The sequence below is a fragment of the Aquarana catesbeiana genome, linkage group LG10 (assembly GCF_042186555.1).
Source record: "Aquarana catesbeiana isolate 2022-GZ linkage group LG10, ASM4218655v1, whole genome shotgun sequence".
Lineage (NCBI taxonomy): Eukaryota > Metazoa > Chordata > Amphibia > Anura > Ranidae > Aquarana > Aquarana catesbeiana.
This window is the reverse complement of record NC_133333.1, coordinates 262,413,860-262,441,448: the sequence shown is the minus strand read 5'-3', so window position 1 is coordinate 262,441,448 and position 27,589 is coordinate 262,413,860. Positions and strand designations below refer to the sequence as shown.

At 52.3% G+C, this 27,589-nt stretch overlaps 1 protein-coding gene across 1 annotated transcript in view; it reads right to left on the bottom strand.

Annotated features, from left to right (window-relative positions):
- Positions 1-27,589, bottom strand: part of VPS13D (vacuolar protein sorting 13 homolog D) — a gene marked incomplete at its 5' end in the record, with an annotated part of 401,105 nt that overhangs the window by 47,044 nt on the left and 326,472 nt on the right. The window contains 2 exon segments of the mRNA XM_073603729.1: positions 12,696-12,891; positions 14,117-14,249. Of these exon segments, the coding sequence (XP_073459830.1) occupies positions 12,696-12,891; positions 14,117-14,249 (329 nt within the window).

Sequence of the window (27,589 nt, the reverse complement as noted above, 5' to 3'; positions counted from 1 at the left end):
GCTGTGTGTACAATATGGGGGGCTGTGTGTACAATATGGGGGGCTGTGTGTACAATATGGGGTGCTGTGTGTACAATATGAGGTGCTGTGTGTACAATATGGGGGGCTGTGTGTACAATATGGGGGTGCCGTGTGTACAATATGGGGGGCTGTGTGTACAATATGGGGGTGCCGTGTGTACAATATGGGGTGTTGTGTGTACAATATGGGGGGCTGTGTGTACAATATGAGGTGCTGTGTGTACAATATGGGGCGCTGTGTGTACAATATGGGGGGCTGTGTGTACAATATGGGGGGCTGTGTGTACAATATGAGGTGCTGTGTGTACAATATGGGGGTGCCGTGTGTACAATATGGGGTGCTGTGTGTACAATATGGGGGGCTGTGTGTACAATATGAGGTGCTGTGTGTACAATATGGGGCGCTGTGTGTACAATATGGGGGGCTGTGTGTATAATATGAGGTGCTGTGTGTACAATATGGGGTGCTGTGTGTACAATATGGGGTGCTGTGTGTACAATATGGGGTGCTGTGTGTACAATATGGGGTGCTGTGTGTACAATATGGGGTGCTGTGTGTACAATATGGGGGTGCCGTGTGTACAATATGGGGTGTTGTGTGTACAATATGGGGGGCTGTGTGTACAATATGAGGTGCTGTGTGTACAATATGGGGCGCTGTGTGTACAATATGGGGGGCTGTGTGTACAATATGGGGGGCTGTGTGTACAATATGGGGGTGCCGTGTGTACAATATGGGGGGCTGTGTGTACAATATGGGGGTGCCGTGTGTACAATATGGGGTGTTGTGTGTACAATATGGGGGGCTGTGTGTACAATATGAGGTGCTGTGTGTACAATATGGGGCGCTGTGTGTACAATATGGGGGGCTGTGTGTACAATATGGGGGGCTGTGTGTACAATATGAGGTGCTGTGTGTACAATATGGGGGTGCCGTGTGTACAATATGGGGTGCTGTGTGTACAATATGGGGGGCTGTGTGTACAATATGAGGTGCTGTGTGTACAATATGGGGCGCTGTGTGTACAATATGGGGGGCTGTGTGTATAATATGAGGTGCTGTGTGTACAATATGGGGTGCTGTGTGTACAATATGGGGTGCTGTGTGTACAATATGGGGTGCTGTGTGTACAATATGGGGTGCTGTGTGTACAATATGGGGTGCCGTGTGTACAATATGGGGGTGCCGTGTGTACAATATGGGGTGTTGTGTGTACAATATGGGGGGCTGTGTGTACAATATGGGGTGCTGTGTGTACAATATGAGGTGTTGTGTGTACAATATGGGGGGCTGTGTGTACAATATGGGGTGCTGTGTGTATAATATGGGGGGCTGTGTGTACAATATGGGGGGCTGTGTGTACAATATGGGGGGCTGTTTGTACAATATGGGGTGCTGTGTGTACAATACGGGGTGCTGTGTGTACAATATGGGGCGCTGTGTGTACAATATGGGGCGCTGTGTGTACAATATGAGGTGCTGTGTGTACATTAATGAGGAAAAAAATGAACTTAAATGATTTTAGCAAATGGCTGCAATATAACAAAGAGTGAAACTATTAAAGGGGTCTGAATACTTTCCCTCTCCACTGTATATTTATATGACAATTTAAAACAGTTTATTTGTATTATTTATTTTTACTCTTTATTGCAAAGACTGTTTTTTTTTACATTTTGAACATGTGACCAGCAGCAGAGGAATAGAAGCTCCTCCTACTTATGTTTCCCTGCAGACAGGCCGGGAGAGAGTTGGGTCATGTGACAGCTGGATATCCATTAGGAAAAAGGGAATAAATGTTTTTTCTTTTATATAAATAATTACAAAGCCGTCATCCCCATATAGAGATTGAAGGGAAAATGTACATTACACAGCGTGTGTTTAGGATCACTTTAAGGGTTGTATTATGTTTATTGTTTTAAATATATGGAGCAGGAAGATCAAAAATCTTTAGATGGACTTTAAATGTGTAAATTCAGCATTTTTATGAAAATAGAAGCCACATCAGGTCTACCATGTACATACTAAAAGATTTAAACCAGCCTTTGTCAAGTGGGGTTCCTCAAGTGGTTGCTAGGGGTTCCTTGAGTGGTTGGTGGGGTTCCTCGAGTGGTTGGTGGGGGTTCCTTGAGTGGTTGGTGGGGTTCCTCAAGTGGTTGGTGGGGTTCCTCAAGTGGTTGGTGGGGGTTCCTCGAGTGGTTGGTGGGGGTTCCTCGGGTTGTTGGTGGGGGTACCTCGAGTGGTTGGTGGGGGTTCCTCGTTTGGATGGTGGGGGTTCCTCGAGTGGATGGTGGGGGTTCCTCGAGTGGTTGGTGGGGGATCCTCGAGTGGTTGGTGGGGGATCCTCGAGTGGTTAATGGAGGTTCCTTGAGTGGTTGGTGGGGGATCCTCGAGTGGTTGGTAGGGGTTCCTCGAGTGGTTGATGAGGGTTCCTCGAGTGGTTGATGGGGGTTCCTCGAGTGGTTGATGGGGGTTCCTCGAGTGGTTGATGGGGGTTCCTCGAGTGGATGGTGGGGGTTCCTCGAGTGGTTGGTGGGGATTCCTTGAGTGGTTGGTGGGGATTCCTCGAGTGGTTGGTAGGGGTTCCTCGAATGGTTGGTAGGGGTTCCTCGAGTGGTTGGTAGGGGTTCCTCGAGTGGTTGGTAGGGGTTCCTCGAGTGGTTGGTAGGGGTTCCTCGAGTGGTTGATGGGGGTTCCTCGAGTGGTTGGTGGGGTTCCTGAAGTGGTTGGTAGGCGTTCGAGTGGTTGGTAGGGGTTCCTCGAGTGGTTGGTGAGGGTTCCTCGAGTGGTTGGTGAGGGTTCCTCGAGTGGTTGGTGGGGATTCCTCGAGTGGTTGGTGGGGGTTCCTCGAGTGGTTGGTGGGGGTTCCTCGAGTGGTTGGTGGGGATTCCTCGAGTGGTTGGAAGGGGTTCCTCAAGTGGTTGGTAGGGGTTCCTCAAGTGGTTGGTAGGGGTTCCTCGAGTGGTTGATGGGGGTTCCTCGAGTGGTTGGTAGGGGTTCCTCGAGTGGTTGGTGGGGATTCCTCGAGTGGTTGGTGGGGGTTCCTCGAGTGGTTGATGGGGGTTCCTCGAGTGGTTGGTAGGGGTTCCTCGAGTGGTTGGTGGGGATTCCTCGAGTGGTTGGTGGGGGTTCCTCGAGTGGTTGATGGGGGTTCCTCGAGTGGTTGGTAGGGGTTCCTCGAGTGGTTGGTGGGGATTCCTCGAGTGGTTGGTGGGGGTTCCTCGAGTGGTTGGTGGGGGTTCCTCGAGTGGTTGGTGGGGATTCCTCCAGTGGTTGGTAGGGGTTCGTCGAGCAATGGGAAATTTCTGTCTCTTAGATAAGTAACCAGTGACACCAATGATCAGTTTAGCCATCTGTAAGATGGGGCTCCTTCCCAACAACCCACAAACGTGAGGAGCATTCTTCTGCGGCCATCACACTAACATACCATGAACTGTAGATAGAGTAATTATTAGAAAGGTTCCCTAAGACTGGAATTTTAAAGGGTTCCTCTGTGTTAACAAGTTTGAGAAAGGCCGATTTACACAACTGCTCTCTGTACCCTTTCACCCACTGCTCCGGAGATATCACCCACAACTGTCTTATAACTTGTGACTTCCAAGGCACAATCTCACCCCTGGCTTGGAGCTCTCCCCTCATAACCCCCCAACAAGAGTCCCCTCATATCAGCTGTGATAGGTAGGAGAAGTTGAGAACTCATCTCCGTAAATCCCAAAAGGACAGAAGCTTTGGGGGGCTGAGGGGTGGAAGACGTCTTTGTGAGGGGGGAGGGGGGATGTTTTTTATTGTCTACCCAAAATGTTTCCACTCTGGGAGGACGAGATCTTTAAACTCGGAATTGATTACAGGCTGACTCAGTTTTTGGCCGGTCTGAACTTTGAGATTTGCTACTGCTGTGCTCATAACCCGGATCCCCGAGCAGCCATCAAACTGAATAGACAGAACTCAGCTATTCCATGGGATTTAATACAAGTCTGGAAACTGGACAACAAATCCATTTTCTTTTATTTCTGAGATGCTCTTTAGTTGCACATGTGCTCCGGTCTAGACTCGGCCAATGCTAAGTCCTAAGTTAATGTTACACGTGAGCCCAGGTTACCTTCCTCAGAGGAAGCCACTCAGACAGTCCTAAATGTTCTTCTCAATCTGCTGTCCTATGGTGACGGCCGGATCTCAGGTGGCTTTTTGTTGCTTTTATTAATAGCTAAACATTGGCCAAAAGGATAATATACAAGACAGATATACTATATAAATAATATAATATACGGCAAATTATCTCAGCAATATATTTTCTACAATCTCTCTATATTGTCTACTTCAAGAAAAGGATCTTCATCGATTATTTACAGGTCAGTCACATAGACGGGAAAGATTTGTAGCGAATGTCATAGCCGAGTCATACCTCCCCCCATCCACCATTGGTGAACGCCCCCATCCACCACTGGTGAACCCCCCCATCCATTCATTATTGGTGAACCCCCCATCCACCATTGGTGAACTCCCGTCCCCATCCACCATTGGTGAACCCCCGCCCCCATCCACCATCGGTGAACCCCCCCTCCCATTAATTATTGGTGAACCCCCCATCCACCATTGGTGAACCCCCGCCCCCATCCACCATTGGTGAACTCCCGCCCCGATCCACCACTGGTGAACCCCCGCCCCCATCCACCACTGGTGAACCCCCGCCCCCATCCACCATTGGTGAACCCCCCCTCCCATTCATTATTGGTGAACCCCCCATCCACCATTGGTGAACCCCCGCCCCCATCCACCATTGGTGAACTCCCGCCCCGATCCACCACTGGTGAACCCCCGCCCCCATCCACCACTGGTGAACCCCCGCCCCCATCCACCATTGGTGAACCCCCCCTCCCATTCATTATTGGTGAACCCCCCATCCACCACTGGTGAACCCCCGCCCCCATCCACCATTGGTGAACCCCCCCTCCCATTCATTATTGGTGAACCCCCCATCCACCATTGGTGAACTCCCGTCCCCATCCACCATTGGTGAACCCCCCTCCCATTCCTCATTGGTGAACTCCCGCCCCCATCCACCATTGGTGAACCCCAGCCCCCATCCGTAAACCCCCCCCATTGGTGAACCCCCCTCCCATTCATCATTGGTGAACCCCCGCCCCCATCCACCATTGGTGAACCCCCCATATTTATCATTGGTGAACCCCCGCCCCCATCCACCATTGGTGAACCCCCGCCCCCATCCACCATTGGTGAACTCCCGCCCCCATCCACCATTGGTGAACCCCCGCCCCCATCCACCATTGGTGAACCCCCGCCCCCATCCACCATTGGTGAACTCCCGCCCCGATCCATCATTGGTGAACCCCCCTCCCATTCATCATTGGTGAACCCCCCTCCTCCCATTCATCATTGGTGAATCCCCCCATCCACCATATAAATTCTATTCATCTCCTATTTCCTTGGAGATAAATGGGAGGGGCTTTGTGCTCACATCCCAGTATAGTAATCCCCAATAAAATGCTAGGAAAAGCAAGGATTGCGGAATTCTGATTGGATGGCTAGGGGTTGCAGTATTCTGATTGGACGGATAGGGGTTGCAGCATTCTGATTGGACGGATAGGGGTTGCAGCATTCTGATTGGACGGATAGGGGTTGCAGCATTCTGATTGGACGGATAGGGGTTGCAGTATTCTGATTGGACGGATAGGGGTTGCAGCATTCTGATTGGACGGCTAGGGGTTGCAGCATTCTAATTGGATGGATAGGGGTTGCAGTATTCTGATTGGACGGATAGGGGTTGCAGCATTCTGATTGGACAGATAGGGGTTGCAGTATTCTGATTGGACGGATAGGGGTTGCAGCATTCTGATTGGATGGATAGGGGTTGCAGCATTCTGATTGGACGGATAGGGGTTGCAGTATTCTGATTGGATGGCTAGGGGTTGCAGCATTCTGATTGGATGGATAGGGGTTGCAGTATTCTGATTGGACGGATAGGGGTTGCAGTATTCTGATTGGACGGATAGGGGTTGCAGTATTCTGATTGGACGGATAGGGGTTGCAGTATTCTGATTGGACGGATAGGGGTTGCAGTATTCTGATTGGACGGATAGGGGTTGCAGTATTCTGATTGGACGGATAGGGGTTGCAGTATACTGATTGGATAGGGGTTGCAGCATTCTGATTGGATGGATAGGGGTTGCAGCATTCTGATTGGACGGATAGGGGTTGCAGTATTCTGATTGGATAGGGGTTGCAGCATTCTGATTGGACGGATAGGGGTTGCAGTATTCTGATTGGACGGATAGGGGTTGCAGTATACTGATTGGATAGGGGTTGCAGTATTCTGATTGGATGGATAGGGGTTGCAGTATTCTGATTGGACGGATAGGGGTTGCAGCATTCTGATTGGATGGATAGGGGTTGCAGCATTCTGATTGGACGGATAGGGGTTGCAGTATACTGATTGGATAGGGGTTGCAGCATTCTGATTGGACGGATAGGGGTTGCAGTATTCTGATTGGACGGATAGGGGTTGCAGTATACTGATTGGATAGGGGTTGCAGTATTCTGATTGGATGGATAGGGGTTGCAGTATTCTGATTGGACGGATAGGGGTTGCAGCATTCTGATTGGATGGATAGGGGTTGCAGCATTCTGATTGGACGGATAGGGGTTTCTGAACATTATCAGTGCTGTCTGCACTGCCTCCTGAGTGAGATTCAATCGTCTCGTTCACACAGAATCGTGTGAAGAAGATAAAATGGTAACGGATGAAGATTTTGGGCCTCTCTATACAGAACAATGCTGCTCAGTTTTTTTCTTTCACAGGAAGATCGGAGGTTTCATAACTTGGCTGTGGGGAGGATTGTATTGTTCTCGGAGGATTGTGGAATATTTCATAGTTCAGCCAAACAGACGAGAAATGTTTTCATTAAACACAGTGAACAATGCGAGGACGATGTGAGGACGATGCGAGGACGATGCGAGGACGATGCGTGGCCGATGTGAGGACGATGCGAGGACGATGCGAGGACGATGCGTGGCCGATGTGAGGACGATGTGAGGACGATGCGAGGCCGATGTGAGGACGATGCGTGGCCGATGTGAGGACGATGCGAGGACGATGCGAGGCCGATGCGAGGACGATGCGAGGACGAACGTATATCTCTGCAGGAGTCCCATCAGGGGACCGAGTAACCTGAACACACAGGAGGATATGGAGGGGACAATATCAGAACACACAGGAGGATTCTCACTCTGAAAACACTGCAGGCGATCGAACGTCTCCATTCCATCCCATTAGAGGCAACAGAAGTTCACATTTATTCACATACAGTGCCTTGAAAAAGTATTCATACCCCTTGATATTTCCCACATTTTTCATGTTTCAACCAAAAACATAAATGTATTTTATTGGGATTTTATGTGATAGACCAACACAAAGTGTCACATAATTGTGAAGTGGAAGGAAAATAATAAATGATACAAATAAATATGTGAAAAGTGTGGGGGGGGGGGGGATTTCTATTCAGCCCCCTTTACTCTGATAACTAAAATCTAGAGGAACCAATTGCCTTCAGAAGTCACCTAATTAGTAAATAGAGTCCACCTGTGTGTCATTTAATCTCAGTATAAATACAGCTGTTCTGTGAAGCCCTCAGAGGTTTGTTGGAGAACCTTAGTGAACAAACAGCATCATGAAGGCCAAGGAACACACCAGACAGGTCAGGGATAAAGTTGTGGAGAAGTATAAAGCAGGGTTAGGTTATAAAATAATCTTCCAAGCTTTGAACATCTCACGGAGCTCTGTTCAATCCATCATCGGAAAATGGAAAGAGTATGGCACAACTGCAAAGCTACCAAGACATGACCGTCCACCTAAACTGACCGGCCGGGCAAGGAGAACATTCATCAGAGAAGAGCCAAGAGGTCCATGGTAACTCTGGAGGAGCTGCAGAGATCCACAGCTCAGGTGGGAGAATCTGTCCACAGGACAACTATTAGTCGTGTTCTCCACAAATCTGCCCTTTATGGAAGAGTGACAAGAAGAAAGACATTGGTGAAAGAAAGTCATAAGAAGTCCTGTTTGTAGTTTGTGAGAAGCCATGTGGAGGACACAGCAAACATGTGGAAGAAGGTGATCTGGTCAGAGGAGACCAAAATTCTACTTTATGGCCTAAAAGTAAAACGCTATGTGTGGGGGAAAACTAACACTGCACATCACCCTGAACACACCATCCCCACCGTGAAACATGGTGGTGGCAGCATCATGTGGTGGGGATGGTTTTCTTCAGCAGGGACAGGGAAGCTGGTCAGAGTTGATGGGATGGGAGACAAATACAGGAAAATCTTAGAAGAAATTCTGTTAGAGTCTACAAAAGACTTGAGACTGGGGCGGAGGTTCACCTTCCAGCAGGACAACGACCCGAAACATCCAGCCAGAGCTACAATGGAATGGTTTAGATCAAAGCATATTCATGTGTTAGAATGGCCCAGTCACAGTCCAGACCTAAATCACATTGAGAATCTGTGGCAAGACTTGAAAATTGCTGTTCACAGACGCTCTCCATCCAATCTGACAGAGCTTGAGATATTTTACAAAGAAGAATGGGCAGAAATGTCCTCTCTAGATGTGCAAAGCTGGTAGAGACATCCCCAAAAAGACTTGTAGAGAAAGGGGGTTCTACAAAGTATTGACTCCGGGGGGCGCCATACAAATGCCCCTCCCCCCCCACACTTTTCACATATTTATTTGTATCATTTATCATTTTCCTTCCACGTCACAATTATGTGACACTTTGTGTTGGTCCATCACATAAAATCCCAATAAAATACCAAGGGGTATGAATACTTTTTCAAGGCGCTGTATATCTTCCTAAGGTTGAGCTTTAATGTGGAGATGTAGTCCGTCCCTCCAGCGATGGGAGGTCTGTGAGTTCCTCTCCGGCCATCTTTATTGGATGGGCTGGGATGACACAACGCCTGTCCATGCAGAGAATTCATTCATCTCGGGAGATGTTGAGGTGAAGATGGAGGACCTGCCTGTCTGTAGAGGTTTATTTCTGAGGTCGGGGTTCCACTTTAACTCCGTATAATTGCACAGCTCTAAGGACCAATCAGCGGATCTCCTCTCCAGATCCAGATGACTTTCCGCTGTAAACTTTGTTGCGGGGAATTGTATGGACTCCTCACCAACCATTCATGGTGGAAGTCTGGGGGGAGGTTTGTAGGCCCCGGGAGCACAAGAAAGGACTGGCAGCCCGACTCTTATAGGAGGGAAAGAATGAAATCCCCGGCCTGACAAACAGAAGACGGAGCCAGAAAAGAGTCACTTGGAGCAGAAGGAGAAGAGGATTCCAAACCACACATAGCTGTGAAATGAACGAACGCCCCGGGGGACCAACGTTCTCCTCTGCCAAATGAAGTTAAAACACTTTGTTGTTCTCTATTCCCCACCTCCCTACAGGTCTGTCCCCCCCTCCCCCCACCGAATACCCTGTGTATGGACCCCCACCAAATACCCCGTGTATGGACCCCCACCAAATACCCCGTGTATGGACCCCCACCAAATACCCCGTGTATGGACCCCCACCAAATACCCCGTGTATGGATCCCCACCAAATACCCCGTGCATGGACCCCCACCAAATACCCCGTGTATGGACCCCCACCAAATACCCCGTGCATGGACCCCCACCAAATACCCCGTGTATGGATCCCCACCAAATACCCCGTGCATGGACCCCCACCAAATACCCCGTGTATGGACCCCCACCAAATACCCCACGCATGGACCCCCACCAAATACCCCACGCATGGACCCCCACCAAATACCCCGTACATGGAGCCCCACCAAATACCCCGTACATGGACCCCCACCAAATACCCGTGTATGGACCCCCACCAAATACCCCGTACATGGACCCCCACCAAATACCCCGTGTATGGACCCCCACCAAATACACCGTACATGGACCCCCACCAAATACCCCGTGTATGGAGCTCCACCAAATACCCCGTACATGGACCCCCACCAAATACCCCGTACATGGAGCCCCACCAAATACCCCGTACATGGACCCCCACCAAATACCCCGTGTATGGAGCCCCACCAAATACCCGTGTATGGACCCCCACCAAATACCCCGTACATGGACCCCCACCAAATACCCCGTGTATGGACCCCCACCAAATACCCCGTACATGGACCCCCACCAAATACCCCGTGTATGGAGCTCCACCAAATACACCGTACATGGACCCCCACCAAATACCCCGTGTATGGACCCCCACCAAATACCCCGTGTATGGACCCCCCCCACCAAATACCCCATGTATGGACCCCCCCCACCAAATACCCCATGTATGGACCCCCCCCACCAAATACCCCGTGTATGGAGCCCCACCAAATACCCCGTGTATGGAGCTCCACCAAATACACCGTACATGGACCCCCACCAAATACCCCGTGTATGGACCCCCACCAAATACCCCGTGTATGGACCCCTCCCACCAAATACCCCGTGTATGGACCCCCCCCACCAAATACCCCGTGTATGGACCCCCACCAAATACCCCGTGTATGGACCCCTCCCACCAAATACCCCGTGTATGGACCCCCCCCACCAAATACCCCGTGTATGGACCCCCCCACCAAATACCCCGTGTATGGACCCCCCCACCAAATACCCCGTGTATGGACCCCTCCCACCAAATACCCCGTACATGGACCCCTCCCACCAAATACCCCGTGTATGGACCCCCCCCACCAAATACCCCGTACATGGACCCCCACCAATTACCCCGTGTATGGACCCCCCCCACCAAATACCCCGTGTATGGACCCCCACCACCAAATACCCCGTACATGGACCCCCACCAATTACCCCGTGTATGGACCCCCCCCACCAAATACCCCGTGTATGGAGCTCCACCAAATACACCGTGTATGGAGCTCCACCAAATACCCCGTGTATGGAGCCCCCCACCAAATACCCCGTGTAGGGACAGGACGGAGCAGGCAGAGGGTAAACATACAAACATGTGAACAAAAATATCGGTAATTTGCTGATCAATTCATATTAATAACTCAGCCTGCCATGAAGTACAGTCAGGATGTGTATTGGGTCTGGTATGAAATCTGCTTTCTTACAAGTCCATTATGCCCCTCCCTCAATACACACAGCAATTTCCTACCAATTTCAATCCACTTTCAAAACATAAATACAGAATCAGAAGAAACAACCGATTACCATAGAGATATAGTATATGACCCAAAGAGTGTAGACACCTGACCATCACATCCCATTCCAAAACCAGAGACCCCAAATGCAGATATAAAAACCTCTTCATGTGTCTCTGGGAATGTGTGAGGTCAGGAACTGATGTTGGATGAGAAGACCTGGCTCACCATCAGTGGTGCAATTCATCCCAAAGGTGATCAGTAGGGAGGAGGTCAGGGGATCAGTAGGGAGGAGGTCAGGGGATCAGTAGGGAGGAGGTCAGGGGATCAGTAGGGAGGAGGTCAGGTGATCGGTAGGGAGGAGGTCAGGGGATCAGTAGGGAGGAGGTCAGGTGATCGGTAGGGAGGAGGTCAGGGGATCGGTAGGGAGGAGGTCAGGGGATCAGTAAGGATGAGGTCAGGTGATCAGTAGGGAGGAGGTCAGGTGATCGGTAGGGAGGAGGTCAGGTGATCAGTAGGGAGGAGTTCAGGGGATCAGTAGGGAGGAGGTCAGATCAGTAGGGCGGAGGTCAGGTGATCAGTAGGGATGAGGCCAGGTGATCAGTAGGGATGAGGCCAGGTGATCAGTAGGGAGGAGGTCAGGTGATCAGTAGGGATGAGGTTAGGTGATCAGTAGGGTTGAGGTCAGGGGATCAGTAGGGAGGAGGTCAGGGGATCAGTAGGGAGGAGGTCAGGGGATCAGTAGGGAGGAGGTCAGGGGATCAGTAGGGAGGAGGTCAGGTGATCAGTAGGGATGAGGTCAGGTGATCAGTAAGGATGAGGTCAGGTGATCAGTAGGGATGAGGTCAGGTGATCAGTAAGGATGAGGTCAGGTGATCAGTAAGGAGGAGGTCAGGTGATCAGTAGGGATGAGGTCAGGGGATCAGTAGGGATGAGGTCAGGTGATCAGTAGGGAGGAGGTCAGGTGATCAGTAGGGATGAGATCAGGGGATCAGTAGGGATGAAGTCAGGGCTCTGTGCAGGACACTTGAGTTCCTCCACACCAAGCTGGTCACACCATGTCTTTATGGAGCTGGCTTTGTACCTGTTGGGGGGAGGGGTTGGGGGTCTCAGTCATGTCTTTATGGAGCTGGCTTTGTAGACAACAATGTAATCACACAATATAACCTGGTCCAGGACCCACCGAAGGCTGTGATTGGACAATGAAGGTTAAGCAGTAAACTGATGATGGGCCCTAGATGACTGCCCCCCCTCTCCCAGTCTGAGTGCTGCTGGGTAATTTCCAGACAGATTGAGGTACTTTCGATGCTTCTACATATTACAGAATTATGGATTTTCTGCCGGAAGTTCCACCTTAAACAAAGACATTAAAGTTGACAAAGTTGATCCCAGTGAGGATGGGTGAAAGGAAAGCCGGTCACATGTTCCTCATAGGTTCCTCACACCTGGTACTTACATAGTATTACATAGTAGGTGAAAAAAGACACCATCAGGTCCAATCTACTGACCTGTGCCCGCTGAGCGTTGCCGTGTCTCTCACCGCCTGAGCCGTTTCCGAGGCAAAATCCAGAGCTCCAGCCACAGGTTTAGTGACGGTCCCCACCAGGCCCTTTCCTAGGCCGGAGATGAAGCCACTGACCCCTCCTTCATTCTTCACACCTTCCACCGTGGAGGTGATCACACTGGTCAGCCCGCCAATGATACCTGGAAGGAAAGATCGGATTCAGGCTGGTCCATCCAAAACTAATCCTGCAATCACTGCCAGCTTAAAGTGCAACTCCAGCCACACGTGAGGGTGTTTGTTTAATAGACTTTGGCACCTAGTGACCTATTTAAAGCCTTACTGGACTCAGGTTCAATGCTGCTTCTGCTTGTGACCTGTTCCTGCTCATCCATGTCCTGACCCTCTTGTTTACCCGTCTTGTTCCTGAACCTCTGTTGCTGACTCTGGCTTGTGGCCCCACCCTGCTTCCTGCCTGCTGTTCCGGTACATAATACAGACCTTGGCCTGGCGCTGATTCTGGCTTGTGGCCGGACCCTGCTTCCTGCCTGCTGTTCCGGTACATAATACAGACCTTGGCCTGGCGCTGATTCTGGCTTGTGGCCGGACCCTGCTTCCTGCCTGCTGTTCCGGTACATAATACAGACCTTGGCCTGGCGCTGACTCTCCTCCGGGTTCCTGACTTTGTACTACTCCTGCCCGGTTGTTGCTGACCTCTGCCCGTCTGACTTTGCACCCGAGATCCAGTATCCCTTGACTACCAGTTGACCTGTTCCTGCTCTGCATCAAAGATATTCAGAACTGGATCTCCTACAGGCGCTCATGCCACTCTTATACCCTGTCATCGTCCCCAGGGGAAACTGGACAAGAGGTGTAAGGGCAGCCCTCTCGTCAGCTCGACCAGATGTGTGACACACCTACCTGTCCTGATAAAACCCGTTCAGGAGCACATGCATTATAATGGTCAATTCCACCTCCACTGAAGTTGAAGAGCGCATTTCAAGCTGCCTGGTTCTGAAGGTTGACTTTGTGGATTTAATGCCAACCAAGCTAAGAGGGGAACCCCTCCAACCACCACCAATGACAACACATTTTACTACATCCTTTTTCATTTGCTCGAGGCTGAAGGAAAAGCAACTAATGTGGAATAAATCAATTACAGACACGCAAAAATCAAGTTAACCATCACCAGGGGCAACGGCTGGCTCTACAAAATGGACAGTGAGAACAGATCGCGAGGAATGGGGTGGGCAGAGAAAGACATCACATACGTGAAGATCCACATCTTCTGAAGGCCACTAATAAGTGGATGGTCTACAGATAGTTCAGACAATTTCCCCTTAGATGTCCTTCTATAAATGTAGTGACTCCCCAGTGGGACTCTTCTATTCATTGTGGACAATTTACACATTTCATTCATTGACATACCGTGAGCAAGTCCATGAATCCCGGCCACCAAATGTTCTCCACTCGTGGCTGCGTGATATCGAATGTATTCCCGCTCTGTCTGGTGTCTGTTGTCCATCGTCTTTCCGAGACCATCAGAGAGAGTTCCAGCAAACTACAATAGAAAGGAAACCTTCCAATCACATACATTCAGCCAATATAAAGAAACTAGAATTCAGGGAGCGATCAGAGTACTGGGGCTCTAAGTAAAAGGAAACTACCGTATATACTCGAGTATAAGTCATTCCGAGTATAAGTCCCGGCCCTAATTTACCACAAAAAAATGGGAAAAACTTAGTGACCCGAGTATAAGACGAGGGTGAGAAATGCACAGCTACTGTAAGTGGAAAAGAGGGTCAACAATGCCCATTTGCAGCCTCACTGTGCCCATTTGCAGCCTCACTGTGCCCATTTGCAGCCTCACTGTGCCCATTTGCAGCCTCACTGTGCCCATTTGCAGCCATAGGTCCCCCGAACTTCAAACTCGGTAGTTAAGGGTTCCTAGATTCCCCCTGAGCTGCAGCCAAAATTTGTGGTCTCTGAACCCAAAGGGTCCCGAAATGACATTGCTGCAGATGGACACAGTTGACCGAATTTGGGGCCCCGTATCTTGGGGCCACTTAGTGCTAAGAACCTCAAATTTGGTGTGCAAACCCAGTGGAACTAGCACCATTAAATATCCAAAGCTGGGGTTTCTAGCATCAAGTGGCCCCGAGATACGGGGCCCCAAAAATTGGTTCAGAAAATGTCAATCACTTTTCTGTAGCAGAGAATGACATTTTCCGAACCGGGTTTGGGGCCCTGTATCTCGGGGCCACTTAGTGCTAGGAACTCCATCTTTGGATATGTAGTGGGACCACTGAGTTTGCACACCAAATTTGGGGTTCCTAGCACCAAGTGGCCCTGAGATACGGGGCCCCAAATTCAGTTCGGAAAATGAAATTTTTTGCTGCAGAAAAGTGCTTGACTCGAGTATAAGTCGAGGGGGGCACAAAAAAAATGTGCTGAAAAACTCGACTTATACTGGAGTATATACGGTATAAAGATTTCGTATCAAATTTTATTTTTTATTACATTTTTCAACTGTTTTATATCTTTTTTTTTACCACATTCATATACCTTATGTATCTTCAGTTAATACATGACAAAGGATTTTGAGAGCACAATGGTATAGCTAAGGACAGAGTACAGAAGTTCCGAAACACTCAGGATTCATCTTGTCTTCTATAAACCAAATGAAAAATCACGTTTATCAGTATAGGAAACGTTATTGTTCCATTTGGCTACTTAAACCCTACCAGGGCCCCTCTTTCTCTGATGTCCTTTACCCAAAAACTAACCAGAGACCCAAGGCAAGGAGTCCAGCATGCTCTCATATCACATGGCTGATACAAGGTTTAGAAACATGACACACAGCAGAACCTGCAGAAGAAGAGGATTTATACTCTCCTGTCCCCCCCACGTTCCTCCAACCTTCACCTTTCAGGTGCGTTGTCTCCCTGGACCCCCCATGCATGTATGGTCAACCCCCCCCCCCGTGTTCCTCCAACGTTCACCTTTGAGGTACATTGTCTCCCTGGACTCCCCATGCATGTATGGTCCCCCCCCCACGTTCCTTCAACCTTCACCTTTCAGGTACATTGTCTCCCTGGACCCCCCATGCATGTATGGTCCCCCCCCCACATTCCTCCAATGTTCACCTTTCAGGTGGGTTGTCTCCCTGGACCCCCCCCATGCATGTATGGTTCTCGGTGTCATTCTCTAGGGCACTTGAAGACTGGCTGGAGTTTCATTAGGTGGCCATGGCTGTTGAATAAAGATAGGGGGGATGGGGTGGTGGAGGAGATCAGCGTGTTTACGGTCGGTCTGATTGGAGATCAGCGTGTTTACGGTCGGTCTGATTGGAGGAGATCAGCGTGTTTACGGTCGGTCTGATTGGAGGAGATCTACGTGTTTACGGCCGGTCTGATTGGAGGAGATCAGCGTGTTTACGGTCGTTCTGATTGGAGGAGATCTGCGTGTTTACGGTCAGTCTGATTGGAGGGGATCAGCGTGTTTACGGTCGGTCTGATTGGAGGAGATCTGCGTGTTTACGGTCAGTCTGATTGGAGGGGATCAGCGTGTTTACGGTCGGTCTGATTGGAGGAGATCTGCGTGTTTACGGTCAGTCTGATTGGAGGGGATCAGCGTGTTTACGGTCAATCTGATTGGAGGAGATCTGCGTGTTTACGGTCAGTCTGATTGGAGGGGATCAGCGTGTTTACGGTCGGTCTGATTGGAGGAGATCTGCGTGTTTACGGTCAGTCTGATTGGAGGGGATCAGCGTGTTTACGGTCAGTCTGATTGGAGGGGATCAGCGTGTTTACGGTCGGTCTGATTGGAGGAGATCTGCGTGTTTACGGCCGGTCTGATTGGAGGGGATCAGCGTGTTTACGGTCGGTCTGATTGGAGGAGATCTGCGTGTTTACGGTCAGTCTGATTGGAGGGGATCAGCGTGTTTACGGTCGGTCTGATTGGAGGAGATCTGCGTGTTTACGGTCAGTCTGATTGGAGGGGATCAGCGTGTTTACGGTCAGTCTGATTGGAGGGGATCAGCGTGTTTACGGTCGGTCTGATTGGAGGAGATCTGCGTGTTTACGGCCGGTCTGATTGGAGGAGATCAGCGTGTTTACGGTCGTTCTGATTGGAGGAGATCTGCGTGTTTACGGTCGGTCTGATTGGAGGAGATCTGCGTGTTTACGGTCGGTCTGATTGGAGGAGATCTGCGTGTTTACGGTCAGTCTGATTGGAGGAGATCAGCGTGTTTACGGTCGGTCTGATTGGAGGAGATCATCGTGTTTATGGCCGCTCTGATCTGATTGGTCGTTATAAAGGACGCCTCTGTTTTAACATTCCTCCATTAATCCCCAGCAGAGGACTTCCATATAAACCAGAAGGTGTAACGGAAAATCTGGTTTGCGTCAACATTATTCCCACATCTGACACAATCCATACACAGCACATCGAATAAATAATGCCGTTTCATTCCTGGACGGACTGATTGTATAATGGAGGAGCCCGGCATACAGTAATCAGGGAAGGAGATGATCGATGTTCTACAATGTCAGCAGAAGATATCACTTACACAGGACGACCCCCACTTCACCTCTCTGCAAACTCCGAGGAATGCCATTTAGAAGAGCGGTTATCATATTGTAAAAAGATTGTGGAAGACGTAAGAGAAACGATCGACTCACAAGAGATATACAAGAAGGAAAAACGACAACCAGCTGAGGAATAGAAGGGCCAGAACAGACCATCTACAGCTCAGAGCATCGATTGATACAACCAGTCCCTGACTCGTCCTCACCAGAGCATCGATTGATACAACCAGTCCCCGACTCGTCCTCACCAGAGCATCGATTGATACAACCAGTCCCCGACTTGTCCTCACCAGAGCATTGATAGAAGATACAACCAGTCCCTGACTCGTCCTCACCAGAGCATCGATCGAGGATACAACCAGTCCCCGACTCGTACTCACCAGAGCATCGATTGATACAACCAGTCCCCGACTTGTCCTCACCAGAGCATTGATAGAAGATACAACCAGTCCCCGACTCGGTTGACACAAACCTCATTCTGGAGAGATTTCCTCTGACTTCCTGTGGTGCCCCTGGGAGAGGAAGTGAAGGGAAATTTCCCCAATGGTGCGCAGGCTACAAAATATAAACTGCCCGGGGGTCTAACCCTTCCCTTCTCTAGTCAAAGCTGACAATAAGTCTTGGTTGTATGTTCGGTGGACTTTATGAATATCTATAAATCTGTGAAATATGAAGGTTTCAGATCCCGGAGCCTGGTATTCCAGGAAGATTCCCATTGTACATGGCGGTGGGAGAGATTGGCCTCCTATGGGTGTAATTCTAACTTCTGTAGAAGGAAAATATTCGGAGACTTCCAAACATGCGAGGAGACCTCTCGGTGACCTTGGCCACTCCAGCAAAGGTGCAAACAAACAATTAGCCTATAATATGATTTTATTTAACTCAAACTAATAATTGGCGGTAAAAGGATTAGGAAGGGTCATGGAGGTGGAGGGTCCTCTCCTGAAGGAAGTGTGTACACAGGTGTGACGAGGAGGCCGGTGGAGGCCGGTGGAGGCCGGGACCCTGCAGGATCTTTCAGCACTTCTCCTTCACTCTCCTAAGCTGAGGGAAAGCCGAACATCTGCTCCCTACACCAAATCCCATTTCATGGCCAGATAAGGATTACGTTTTCTTTGTAAACTCCGAGTTTGAAAAATCCATATTGTCTGGGTGAAAAGTTCACCTTCCCAAAGAAATCCAAGCGCTGGATTAGAGGAGAGGAATGGATGAGAAAGAAATAGTTCCAGGGTGGTGACCAGAACTAAATCTGGGGGATTCGGTATCCTCGTCCCCATAGGAAATTCACCGGACGGGTAAAGGGAGGATTTACTATTCTAGGGAACATCTAGAAAGGTGAATTGTGCCAAAACACTGCTCAGAACAATCTACCTATAACCTTCGTAGACATTAGAAGAAAACCGGGCGGACATCCTTGTCCAAGGAACTTTCGTACAATTTTCGTATAGTGTATACACAACTTTCCACGGCCGATTCCAAATTTTTTGTACGAAAATTCCTGAAGGGACAAACTCCTAAATTTTTCTCGTATGGGAACAGAACAAAGAATTTACATTTAATGTGTACAGTTTTTGTACAAGAAAAATCAGAACAGAAAGACTGCGCATGATCAGAAAGAACAAAAAAAAGCCTTTGTTGTACGAAAATTTTCGTTCATCGGTTCCAATTTGCTGTGAAGCATCGATTTTCTTATTGTGTATACTAGGGTTGTACCCAGACCACTTTATTTATACAAGTACCGATACTTTTTTTTTTTAATGTCATGCGACAGTGGCACAAATATGCAGCAGCGTCATTAGATTTTTATTTTATTTCTTTTTACAATTTTTTTTTACAATTATATATATATATTTTTTTTTAACAATGGGGGGGGGGAAGTGGACGGTGTCTGTTTTTTTTTGTGTTTATTTATTTTTTTACAATTTAACGTTTAAATATATATTACATTTTTTTATTTTTATAATTATTATTTTCTTATCAGCCCTGTTGGTGGGTTTTGGTGAGATATAAGGGGTCTAAACATCTAAAAAAAGCCCTGACATCTTCCTTTTGAGACAGGGAAAGGGACTGAGGACACTTTCTTTGTACCCTCAGCTGCATGAAGATGGACAGGAGACAGAGGTTCTTCTTCATTCATAAACTGAAGCAGAGTAAACACAGATTACGATGCTCAGTTATGATTGGACAGTCAGTGATCAGTGACTCGTAATTCTGAAAAGGAAGGAGCCGGTAAATGACAGATTTATGGGCTCCTTCCTCCACCCTGACAGATCCAGGACAAGGGGCAGCTGGCTAGCCAGGGAGGACAAAGCGGGACCCGGAGGAGGACACAGGGGACACGGGGACCTCAAAGGGGGACTCCTGAACCCTGCACATAATGCACTCCTGAACTCTGCACTTTGTACACAGCACACCCCTGAAACCTGCACTCTGTATGTAAAGCACTCCTGAACCCTGCACTCTATGCATAATGCACTCCTGAACCTTGCACTCTGTATGTAGCGCACTGCTAAACTCTGCACTTTGTACACAGCACACCTATGAAACCTGCACTCTGTACGTAACGCACTCCTGAACTCTGCACTTTGTACACAGAACACCTATGAAACCTCCACTCTGTACGTAGCGCACTCCTGAACCCTGCACTCTGTACGTAACGCACTTCTGAATCCTGCACTTTGTACACAGCATACCCCTGAAACCTGCACTTTGTATGTAACGCACTCCTGAACCCTGCACTCTGTACACTAATGAAACCTGCACTCTGTACGTAGTGCACTCTTGAAACCTGCACTCTGTACGTAGCGCACTCCTGAACCCTGCACTCTGTACGTAGCACACATCTGAACCCTGCACTCTATACGTAGCACACATCTGAACCCTGCACTCTATACGTAGCGCACTCCTGAACCCTGCACTCTATACGTAGCGCACTCCTGAACCCTGCACCCTGTACGTAGCGCACTCCTGAACCCTGCACTCTGTACGTAGTGCACTCCTGAACCCTGCACTCTGTACGTAGCACACATCTGGTGGCGGGTTGTGGTGCGAGGTTTGTGGCAGCGGGTCGCAGTGCAGAGATTGCTGCTGGGTTGGGGTGGGAGGTTTGTAGGCGGGTCGTGGTGTAAAGTTTGCGGCTGTGTCAAGGTGCGAGGTTTGCGGCTGGGTCGGGGTGAGAAGTTTGCGGCGGCAGGTCGGGGTGAGAGGGTTTTGGCCGGGTCGGGGTGCAAAGTTTGTGGGCAGGTCGTGGTATCAGGCTTGTGGCCGGGTCAGGGTGGGAGGTTTGTGGGCGGGTTGTGGTGTGAAGTTTGCAGCTGGGTCATGATGTGAGGTTTGTGGGTGGGTAGTGGGGCAAGATTTGCGGCAGGTCGGGGTGTGAGGTTTGTGGCCGGGTCGGGGTGGGAGGTTTGTGGGCGGGTTGAGGTGCGAGGTTTGCGGCAGGTTGGGGTGTGAGGCTTGTGGTGGGTCGGGGTGGGAGGGTTGTGGTCGGGTTGAGCTGCAAGGTTTGTGGGCGGGTCGTGGTGTGAAGTTTGTGGCTGGGTCATGATGTTAGGTTTGTGGGTGGGTAGTGGGGCAAGGTTTGTGGCAGGTCGGGGTGTGAGGCTTGTGGCTGGGTCAGGGTGTGAGGTTTGTGGGCAGGTAGTGGTGCGAGGTTTGCAGCTGGGTCGGGGTGCGAGGTTTGTGGGCGGGTCGGGGTGCGAGGTTTGTGGGCGGGTCGGGGTGAAGTTTGCAGCGGCAGGTCTGGGTGTGAGGGTTGTGGGTGGGTTGAGGTGCGAGGTTTGCGGAGGCAGGTAGGGGTGCAAGGTTTATGGGCGGGTCGTGGTTTGAAGTTTGCGGCTGGGTCATGATGTAAGGTTTGTGGGTGGGTCAGGGTGTGAGGTTTGTGGGCAGGTAGTGGTGAGAGGTTTGCGGCTGGGTCGGGGTGCAAGGTTTGTGGGCGGGTCGTGGTGTGAGGCTTGTGGTTGGGTCGGGGTGCGAGCTTTGTGGGCAGGACATGGTGGGAGGTTTGTAGGCGGGTCGAGGTGCAAAGTTTGCAGCAGCAGGACGGGGTGTGAGGCTTGTGGCCGGGTTGGGATGCGAAGTTTGAGACAGCACGTCGGGGTGCGAGGCTTGTGGCCAGGTTGGGGGGTATGATGTTTGCGGGCAGGTCGGGGTGCGAGGCTTGTGGCCAGGTTGGGAGGTGTGATGTTTGCGGGCGGGTTGGGGTGCGAGGCTTGTGGCCAGGTTGGGGGGTGTGATGTTTGCGGGCAGGTCGGGTTGCGAGGCTTGTGGCCAGGTTGGGGGGTGTGATGTTTGCGGGCGGGTCGGGGTGCGAGGCTTGTGGCCAGGTTGGGGGGTGTGATGTTTGCGGGCGGGTCGGGGTGCGAGGCTTGTGGCCAGGTTTGGGGGTGTGATGTTTGCGGGCGGGTTGGGGTGCGAGGCTTGTGGCCATTTTGGGGGGTGTGATGTTTGCGGGCGGGTTGGAGTGCGAGGCTTGTGGCCAGGTTTGGGGGTGTGATGTTTGCGGGCGGGTTGGGGTGCGAGGCTTGTGGCCATTTTGGGGGGTGTGATGTTTGCGGGCGGGTTGGAGTGCGAGGCTTGTGGCCAGGTTTGGGGGGTGTGATGTTTGCGGGTGGGTCGGGGTGCGAGGCTTGTGGCCAGGTTGGGGGGTGTGATGTTTGCGGGCGGGTTGGGGTGCGTGGCTTGTGGCCAGGTTGGGGGGTGTGATGTTTGCGGGCGGGTTGGGGTGCGAGGCTTGTGGCCAGGTTGCGGGGTGCGAGGCTTGTGGCCAGGTTGGGGGGTGCGAGGCTTGTGGCCAGGTTGGGGGGTGTGATGTTTGTGGGCGGGTCGGGGTGCGAGGCTTGTGGCCAGGTTGGGGGGTGTGATGTTTGCGGGCGGGTTGGGGTGCGAGGCTTGTGGCCAGGTTGGGGGGTGTGATGTTTGTGGGCGGGTCGGGGTGCGAGGCTTGTGGCCAGGTTGGGGGGTGTGATGTTTGCGGGCGGGTTGGGGTGCGATGCTTGTGGCCAGGTTGGGGGGTGTGATGTTTGCGGGCGGGTTGGGGTGCGAGGCTTGTGGCCAGGTTGGGGGGTGTGAGGCTTGTTGCCAGGTTGGGGGGTGCGAGGCTTGTGGCCAGGTTTGGGGGTGTCGAGGCTTGTGGCCAGGTTTGGGGGTGTGATGTTTGTGGGTGGGTCGGGGTGCGAGGCTTGTGGCCAGGTTGGGGGGAGCGAGGCTTGTGGCCAGGTTGGGGGGTGCGATGTTTGTGGGCGGGTCGGGGCGCGAAGCTTGTGGCCAGTTTGGGGGGTGCGATGTTTGTGGGCGGGTCGGGGCGCGAGGCTTGCGACCGGGTTGGCTTTGAAAAAGAAAATTCAAAAATATAATAGGCAGAATTTTGGAAAGCCTATTCTGAGGGAAGGAACAATGTCGTTATCTGGAGACTGATTGACTATCTCCAGTAATTACCAGTAAAGGACCATTAATGACCCCACATCCTATTGTTAGGTGGGCTTAGGGAGGCAGCCAGGCATTGCGTGTCAGTTGGGTAATCTGCAAAGCCCTCCGATTGGCTGTCTGTGCGGTTGCCTGATTAGCTGGTTATCCTGGAGGGAACCCCCTGCTGCTTTTATCTCTGCAGAAGCCTGATGAGTCCCCCCCCAGGACCCCCTGTGAAGCTGTCCCAGCAGGTGCCCGCTGGCAATAGTTTAGTGTTACAGGCGGGAGCAGTGATCCCCGCAGGAGCGGCGCGCTGTTTTCACACACAGAAGGCAGTCAAAAGTCCAAAGCCTGAACTTGGAATGACCCCAGCTGGAGAGTCACGGCGGGTTCATGGAGAGGGCAACTGCGCTTTATTAAACACAACTAATACCCTTCACTGATAACTTTCAGAAGAGGAAAATATGTTAACCCGCCGAGCGCCAAATCCGGCCTGCCGGAGCGTCCTCTGCAAAGGCAGCGAGGATCGTATCGTCTCCCAGGTTCAGATTCAGTTTATTAGACGCTGAGAGCTTCTACTACACACAGAATACGATCGATGTGCTGGAGATTATCGAGTCATTGAGGCCCCATTCACACTATGGAACCCATAATTCCAAATCACACAACAATCGCTGCAAAACACACGTTTGGGTGCCATTCATTCTATATGGTGCCCCAAACACAATGCGATTTTGCTGCAATTATTGCTCAGCATTTGCAGAAATTGTCTAAGAAAAATTGTGTGAAGCTTGTCACCCCAAAAAAAGAAGGAGCTTCTTTTGGGCAACACACACACATAGGGCAGCCCACTGAAGTGAATAGAAAGCCTTATGTGTGACACACAGAATCACGTACAAATCGCCCAAACAAAATTGTAAGCGGTGATAGTGGAGGTCCTCAGTGATGGAAGGTCTTCGGCGATGGAAGATGGAAGGTCTTCGGCGATGGAAGGTCTTCGGCAATGGAAGGTCCTCGGCGATGGACGATGGAGGGTCCTCGGCGATGGAGGGTCCTCGGCGATGGAAGGTCCTCGGCGATGGAAGATCCTCAGCGATGGACGATGGAGGGTCCTCAGCGATGGACGATGGAGGGTCCTCGGCGATGGACGATGGAGGGTCCTCGGCGATGGACGATGGAGGGTCCTCGGCGATGGACGATGGAGGGTCCTCTGCGATGGACGATGGAGGGTCCTCGGCGATGGACGATGGAGGGTCCTCGGCGATGGACGATGGAGGGTCCTCGGCGATGGACGATGGAGGGTCCTCGGCGATGGACGATGCCCATGCAGCTTGCTATGGGGGCACCTGAGCTGAGTCACAGCTTCATGTGTCCATTCAGACACGGAGACATGGCCCGGCTCCGCCTCCTTTCTCTCCTCACTGGCTGCTTGACTTTAACAGCAGTGGGAGCCAATGCCGCCGCGCTGCTGTCTCAGCCAATGAGGAGGGGAGCATCGGGCAGCCGAGACACTCCTACAACATCGCTGGATAGAGATGGGGCTCAGGTAAGTATTGGGGGGAGGGGCACACAGGTTTTTTATCTTCATGCATAGAATGCACATTCTGACTTTACAGTCACTTTAACTTTGGATAAAACCCAATCCCAAGGGCAGATGGTTCATGTAGCATTTTACTTCCTGGAATCCATCCGCCCCCCGTAGCTCCGGGAGGCAGGAGGGTGTGGCTTAGCTGAGAAAGCCCCTCCTCCCATGAAGACTCCTGGGATTTATGACATTGTGGCCTAGGCCAGAAACCAGGAAGTGAAGAAATGTAAATAGAAGTATAAACCAGTAAATCTGATCTCCTTCCTATGAAGAGATGGGTATTATATCGGCGGGGTTCCTCCATGAAGTATCACTGCAGACGATATGGGCGGCTCCTCGTTCGTCCCAGACACAGGATTGTTCTGTCACTTCCAGCAGAACGAATGAGGACATTGGATCCGTCTCTTTGAAGGGAGAGATATGGGAACAGATGTGGATTTGCTCGGCATGGAAGACATGAAAGATCCATCATCTCACAATCGTCTTAGTCACACTTTACGCTCGTTCTTCTCCCCACATTGAACTTTACAGCAGGAAATGCGCACATTATGTCCTGGCGGTGAGATGGGGTTGTGCAACAAATCACCCCGCTGGTGAGAAGTAACATGGCGGCCTGGGTGGTGAGCGCGGTGCAGACATGATGGGGCTCACCCCAATCTGATTATATATGATATCTGTACACAGGCTGCAGGTATCAGGTGTGGGGGGCAGGGTCACCTCAAAGCTGCCTCTCCCCATAAAAGTCAACGGGAAAAGCAGCTGAGAGCAGGTTGGTGCAGCTTGGGGTAGGGGGGGTCAGGGGCAACTTAGGGATGAGATTAAATGCAGCTCAGGTGAAGGTCAGGTACAGCTCTGGGGTGGGGAGGGGTCCGGTGCAGCTCTGGGGTGGGGAGGGGTCCGGTGCAGCTCTGGGGTGGGGAGGTCAGGTGCAGCTCTGGGGTGGGGAGGTCAGGTGCAGCTCTGGGGTGGGGGAGGGGTCCGGTGCAGCTCTGGGGTGGGGAGGGGTCCGGTGCAGCTCTGGGGTGGGGAGGGGTCCGGTGCAGCTCTGGGGTGGGGAGGGGTCCGGTGCAGCTCTGGGGTGGGGAGGGGTCAGGTGCAGCTCTGGGGTGGGGAGGTCAGGTGCAGCTCTGGGGTGGGGAGGTCAGGTGCAGCTCTGGGGTGGGGGAGGGGTCCGGTGCAGCTCTGGGGTGGGGAGGGGTCCGGTGCAGCTCTGGGGTGGGGAGGGGTCCGGTGCAGCTCTGGGGTGGGGAGGGGTCCGGTGCAGCTCTGGGGTGGGGAGGGGTCAGGTGCAGCTCTGGGGTGGGGAGGTCAGGTGCAGCTCTGGGGTGGGGAGGTCAGGTGCAGCTCTGGGGTGGGGGAGGGGTCCGGTGCAGCTCTGGGGTGGGGAGGTCATGTGCAGCTCTGGGGGGGGGGGAGGGGTCAGGTGCAGCTCTGGGGGGGGAGGTCAGGTGCAGCTCTGGGGTGGGGAGGGGTCAGGTGCAGCTCTGGGGTGGGGAGGGGTCAGGTGCAGCTCTGGGGTGGGGAGGGGTCAGGTGCAGCTGGGGGGGGGTCTCTTTATTGCCCCCCCCCCCCCATCTCCCAGCAACACCTACATGAACCTTTCCTTCAATCCCTGTGGCTCTGTTCACATGTCGGGGGAAAGGAAGTCTGTGTAAGCTCTGGCTAGGATGATTTTGAGCTTACACAGGGTTGGGGATCACCCTTATGTGACAGCAATGAGCCAATCACCAAGCACCAGTGCTCTCACATGAGTGAGAGAGGACAATGAGTCACATGATCCACCCTACCTGTATGTATATAGTGTCATCTTCTCTCCTGGGGGCGGAGTCCATGGGAGGCGGCGGGCTCCAGGCGAGGTCCAGACGAGGCGGCGGGCTCCAGGCGAGGTGGCGGGGTCCATGAGAGGTGGCGGGGCAGCGGGCTCCAGGCAAGATGGCGGGGCCAGGGGAGGTGGTGGGGTCCAGGCGAGGTGGCGGGGTCCAGGGGAGGCAGTAGGGTTCAGGCGGGGCGACGGAGTCCAGGCGGGGCGGCGGGGTCCATGGGAGGTGGCGGTGCGGCGGGCTCCAGGGGTCATGGGGAGGTGGTGGGTCCAGGCGGGGCGGCGGGGTCCAGGCAGGGTGGCGGGGTCCAGGTGAGGGAGCGGGGTCCAGACGAGGCGGCGGGGTGGCGGGCTCCAGGCGAGGTGGCGGGGTCCAGGTGAGGGAGGGGGCTCCAGGCGAGGTCCAGATGAGGCGGCGGGGTCCATGGGAGATGGCGGGGTCCATGGGAGGTGGAGGGCTCCAGGCGAGGTCCAGGGGAGGTGGCGGGGCGGCGGGCTCCAGGCGAGGTGGCGGGCTCCAGGCGAGGTGGCGGGGTCCAGGGGAGGTGGATGGGTCCAGGCAGGGCGGCGGGGTCCAGGGGAGGTGGTGGGGTCCAGGCGGGGTGGCGGGGTCCAGGTTAGGTGGCGGGGTCCAGGCTAGGTGGCAGGCCAGCGGGCTCCAGGCGAGGCGGCGGGATCTATAGGAGGTGGCGGGGCGGCAGGCTCCAGGGGAGGTGGTGGGGTCCATGCGGGGCGGCGGGGTCCAGGCGAGGCGGCGGGGTCCATGGGAGGTGGCGGGGTCCATTGGGGAGGTAGCGGGGTCCAGGCGAGGGCGGCGGGGTCCAGGGGAGGTGGGCGGGGTCCAGGGAAGGCGGCGGGATCCATAGGAGGTGGCGGGGCGGCAGGCTCCAGGGGAGGTGGTGGGGTCCATGCGGGCGGCGGGGTCCATTGGGGAGGTAGCGGGGTCCAGGCGAGGGCGGCGGGGTCCCAGAAAATGACTCACGGCTCTTTATACACATTTTATTACTGATTACCATCCAAGTTCAAATAACAAAAAGACGGGAAAACAAAGTAATGACAGGCGAGAATCCGCCATCGGGGAGACAGAGCAGATAAATGTGAGTCGGCTGAACTCTACGTAACCCGCCGCCGTGTGCCAATTCCAAGACGCCGGAGCCTCTTCACTTAACAGACGGCAAACTGCCCGCCGCGTGTTCTCCAATCTATGGAAAAGCCATTTCCGGCATCAACAATGCGGAACCCATAAAACGGGCAGATCATAAAGAGCCAACACATCCAACTCAGGGGGAGCCGGGGCCCCAAGACTCCACCCAATAACCACAGCTAAAGCAATCTACTTCCAGTGCTGAACAACCTATCAGGAGACATTCACTGCACACCCCCCATCCACAGGAGACGCCTGAAGGCCTGAAAAGTGACAGATTGGGGCTTCTTTATTAAAGACAAATTGGTGATTTTATTTCCTTGCTGGTGTAACAGAAGTACAGAAGGGGAATTGT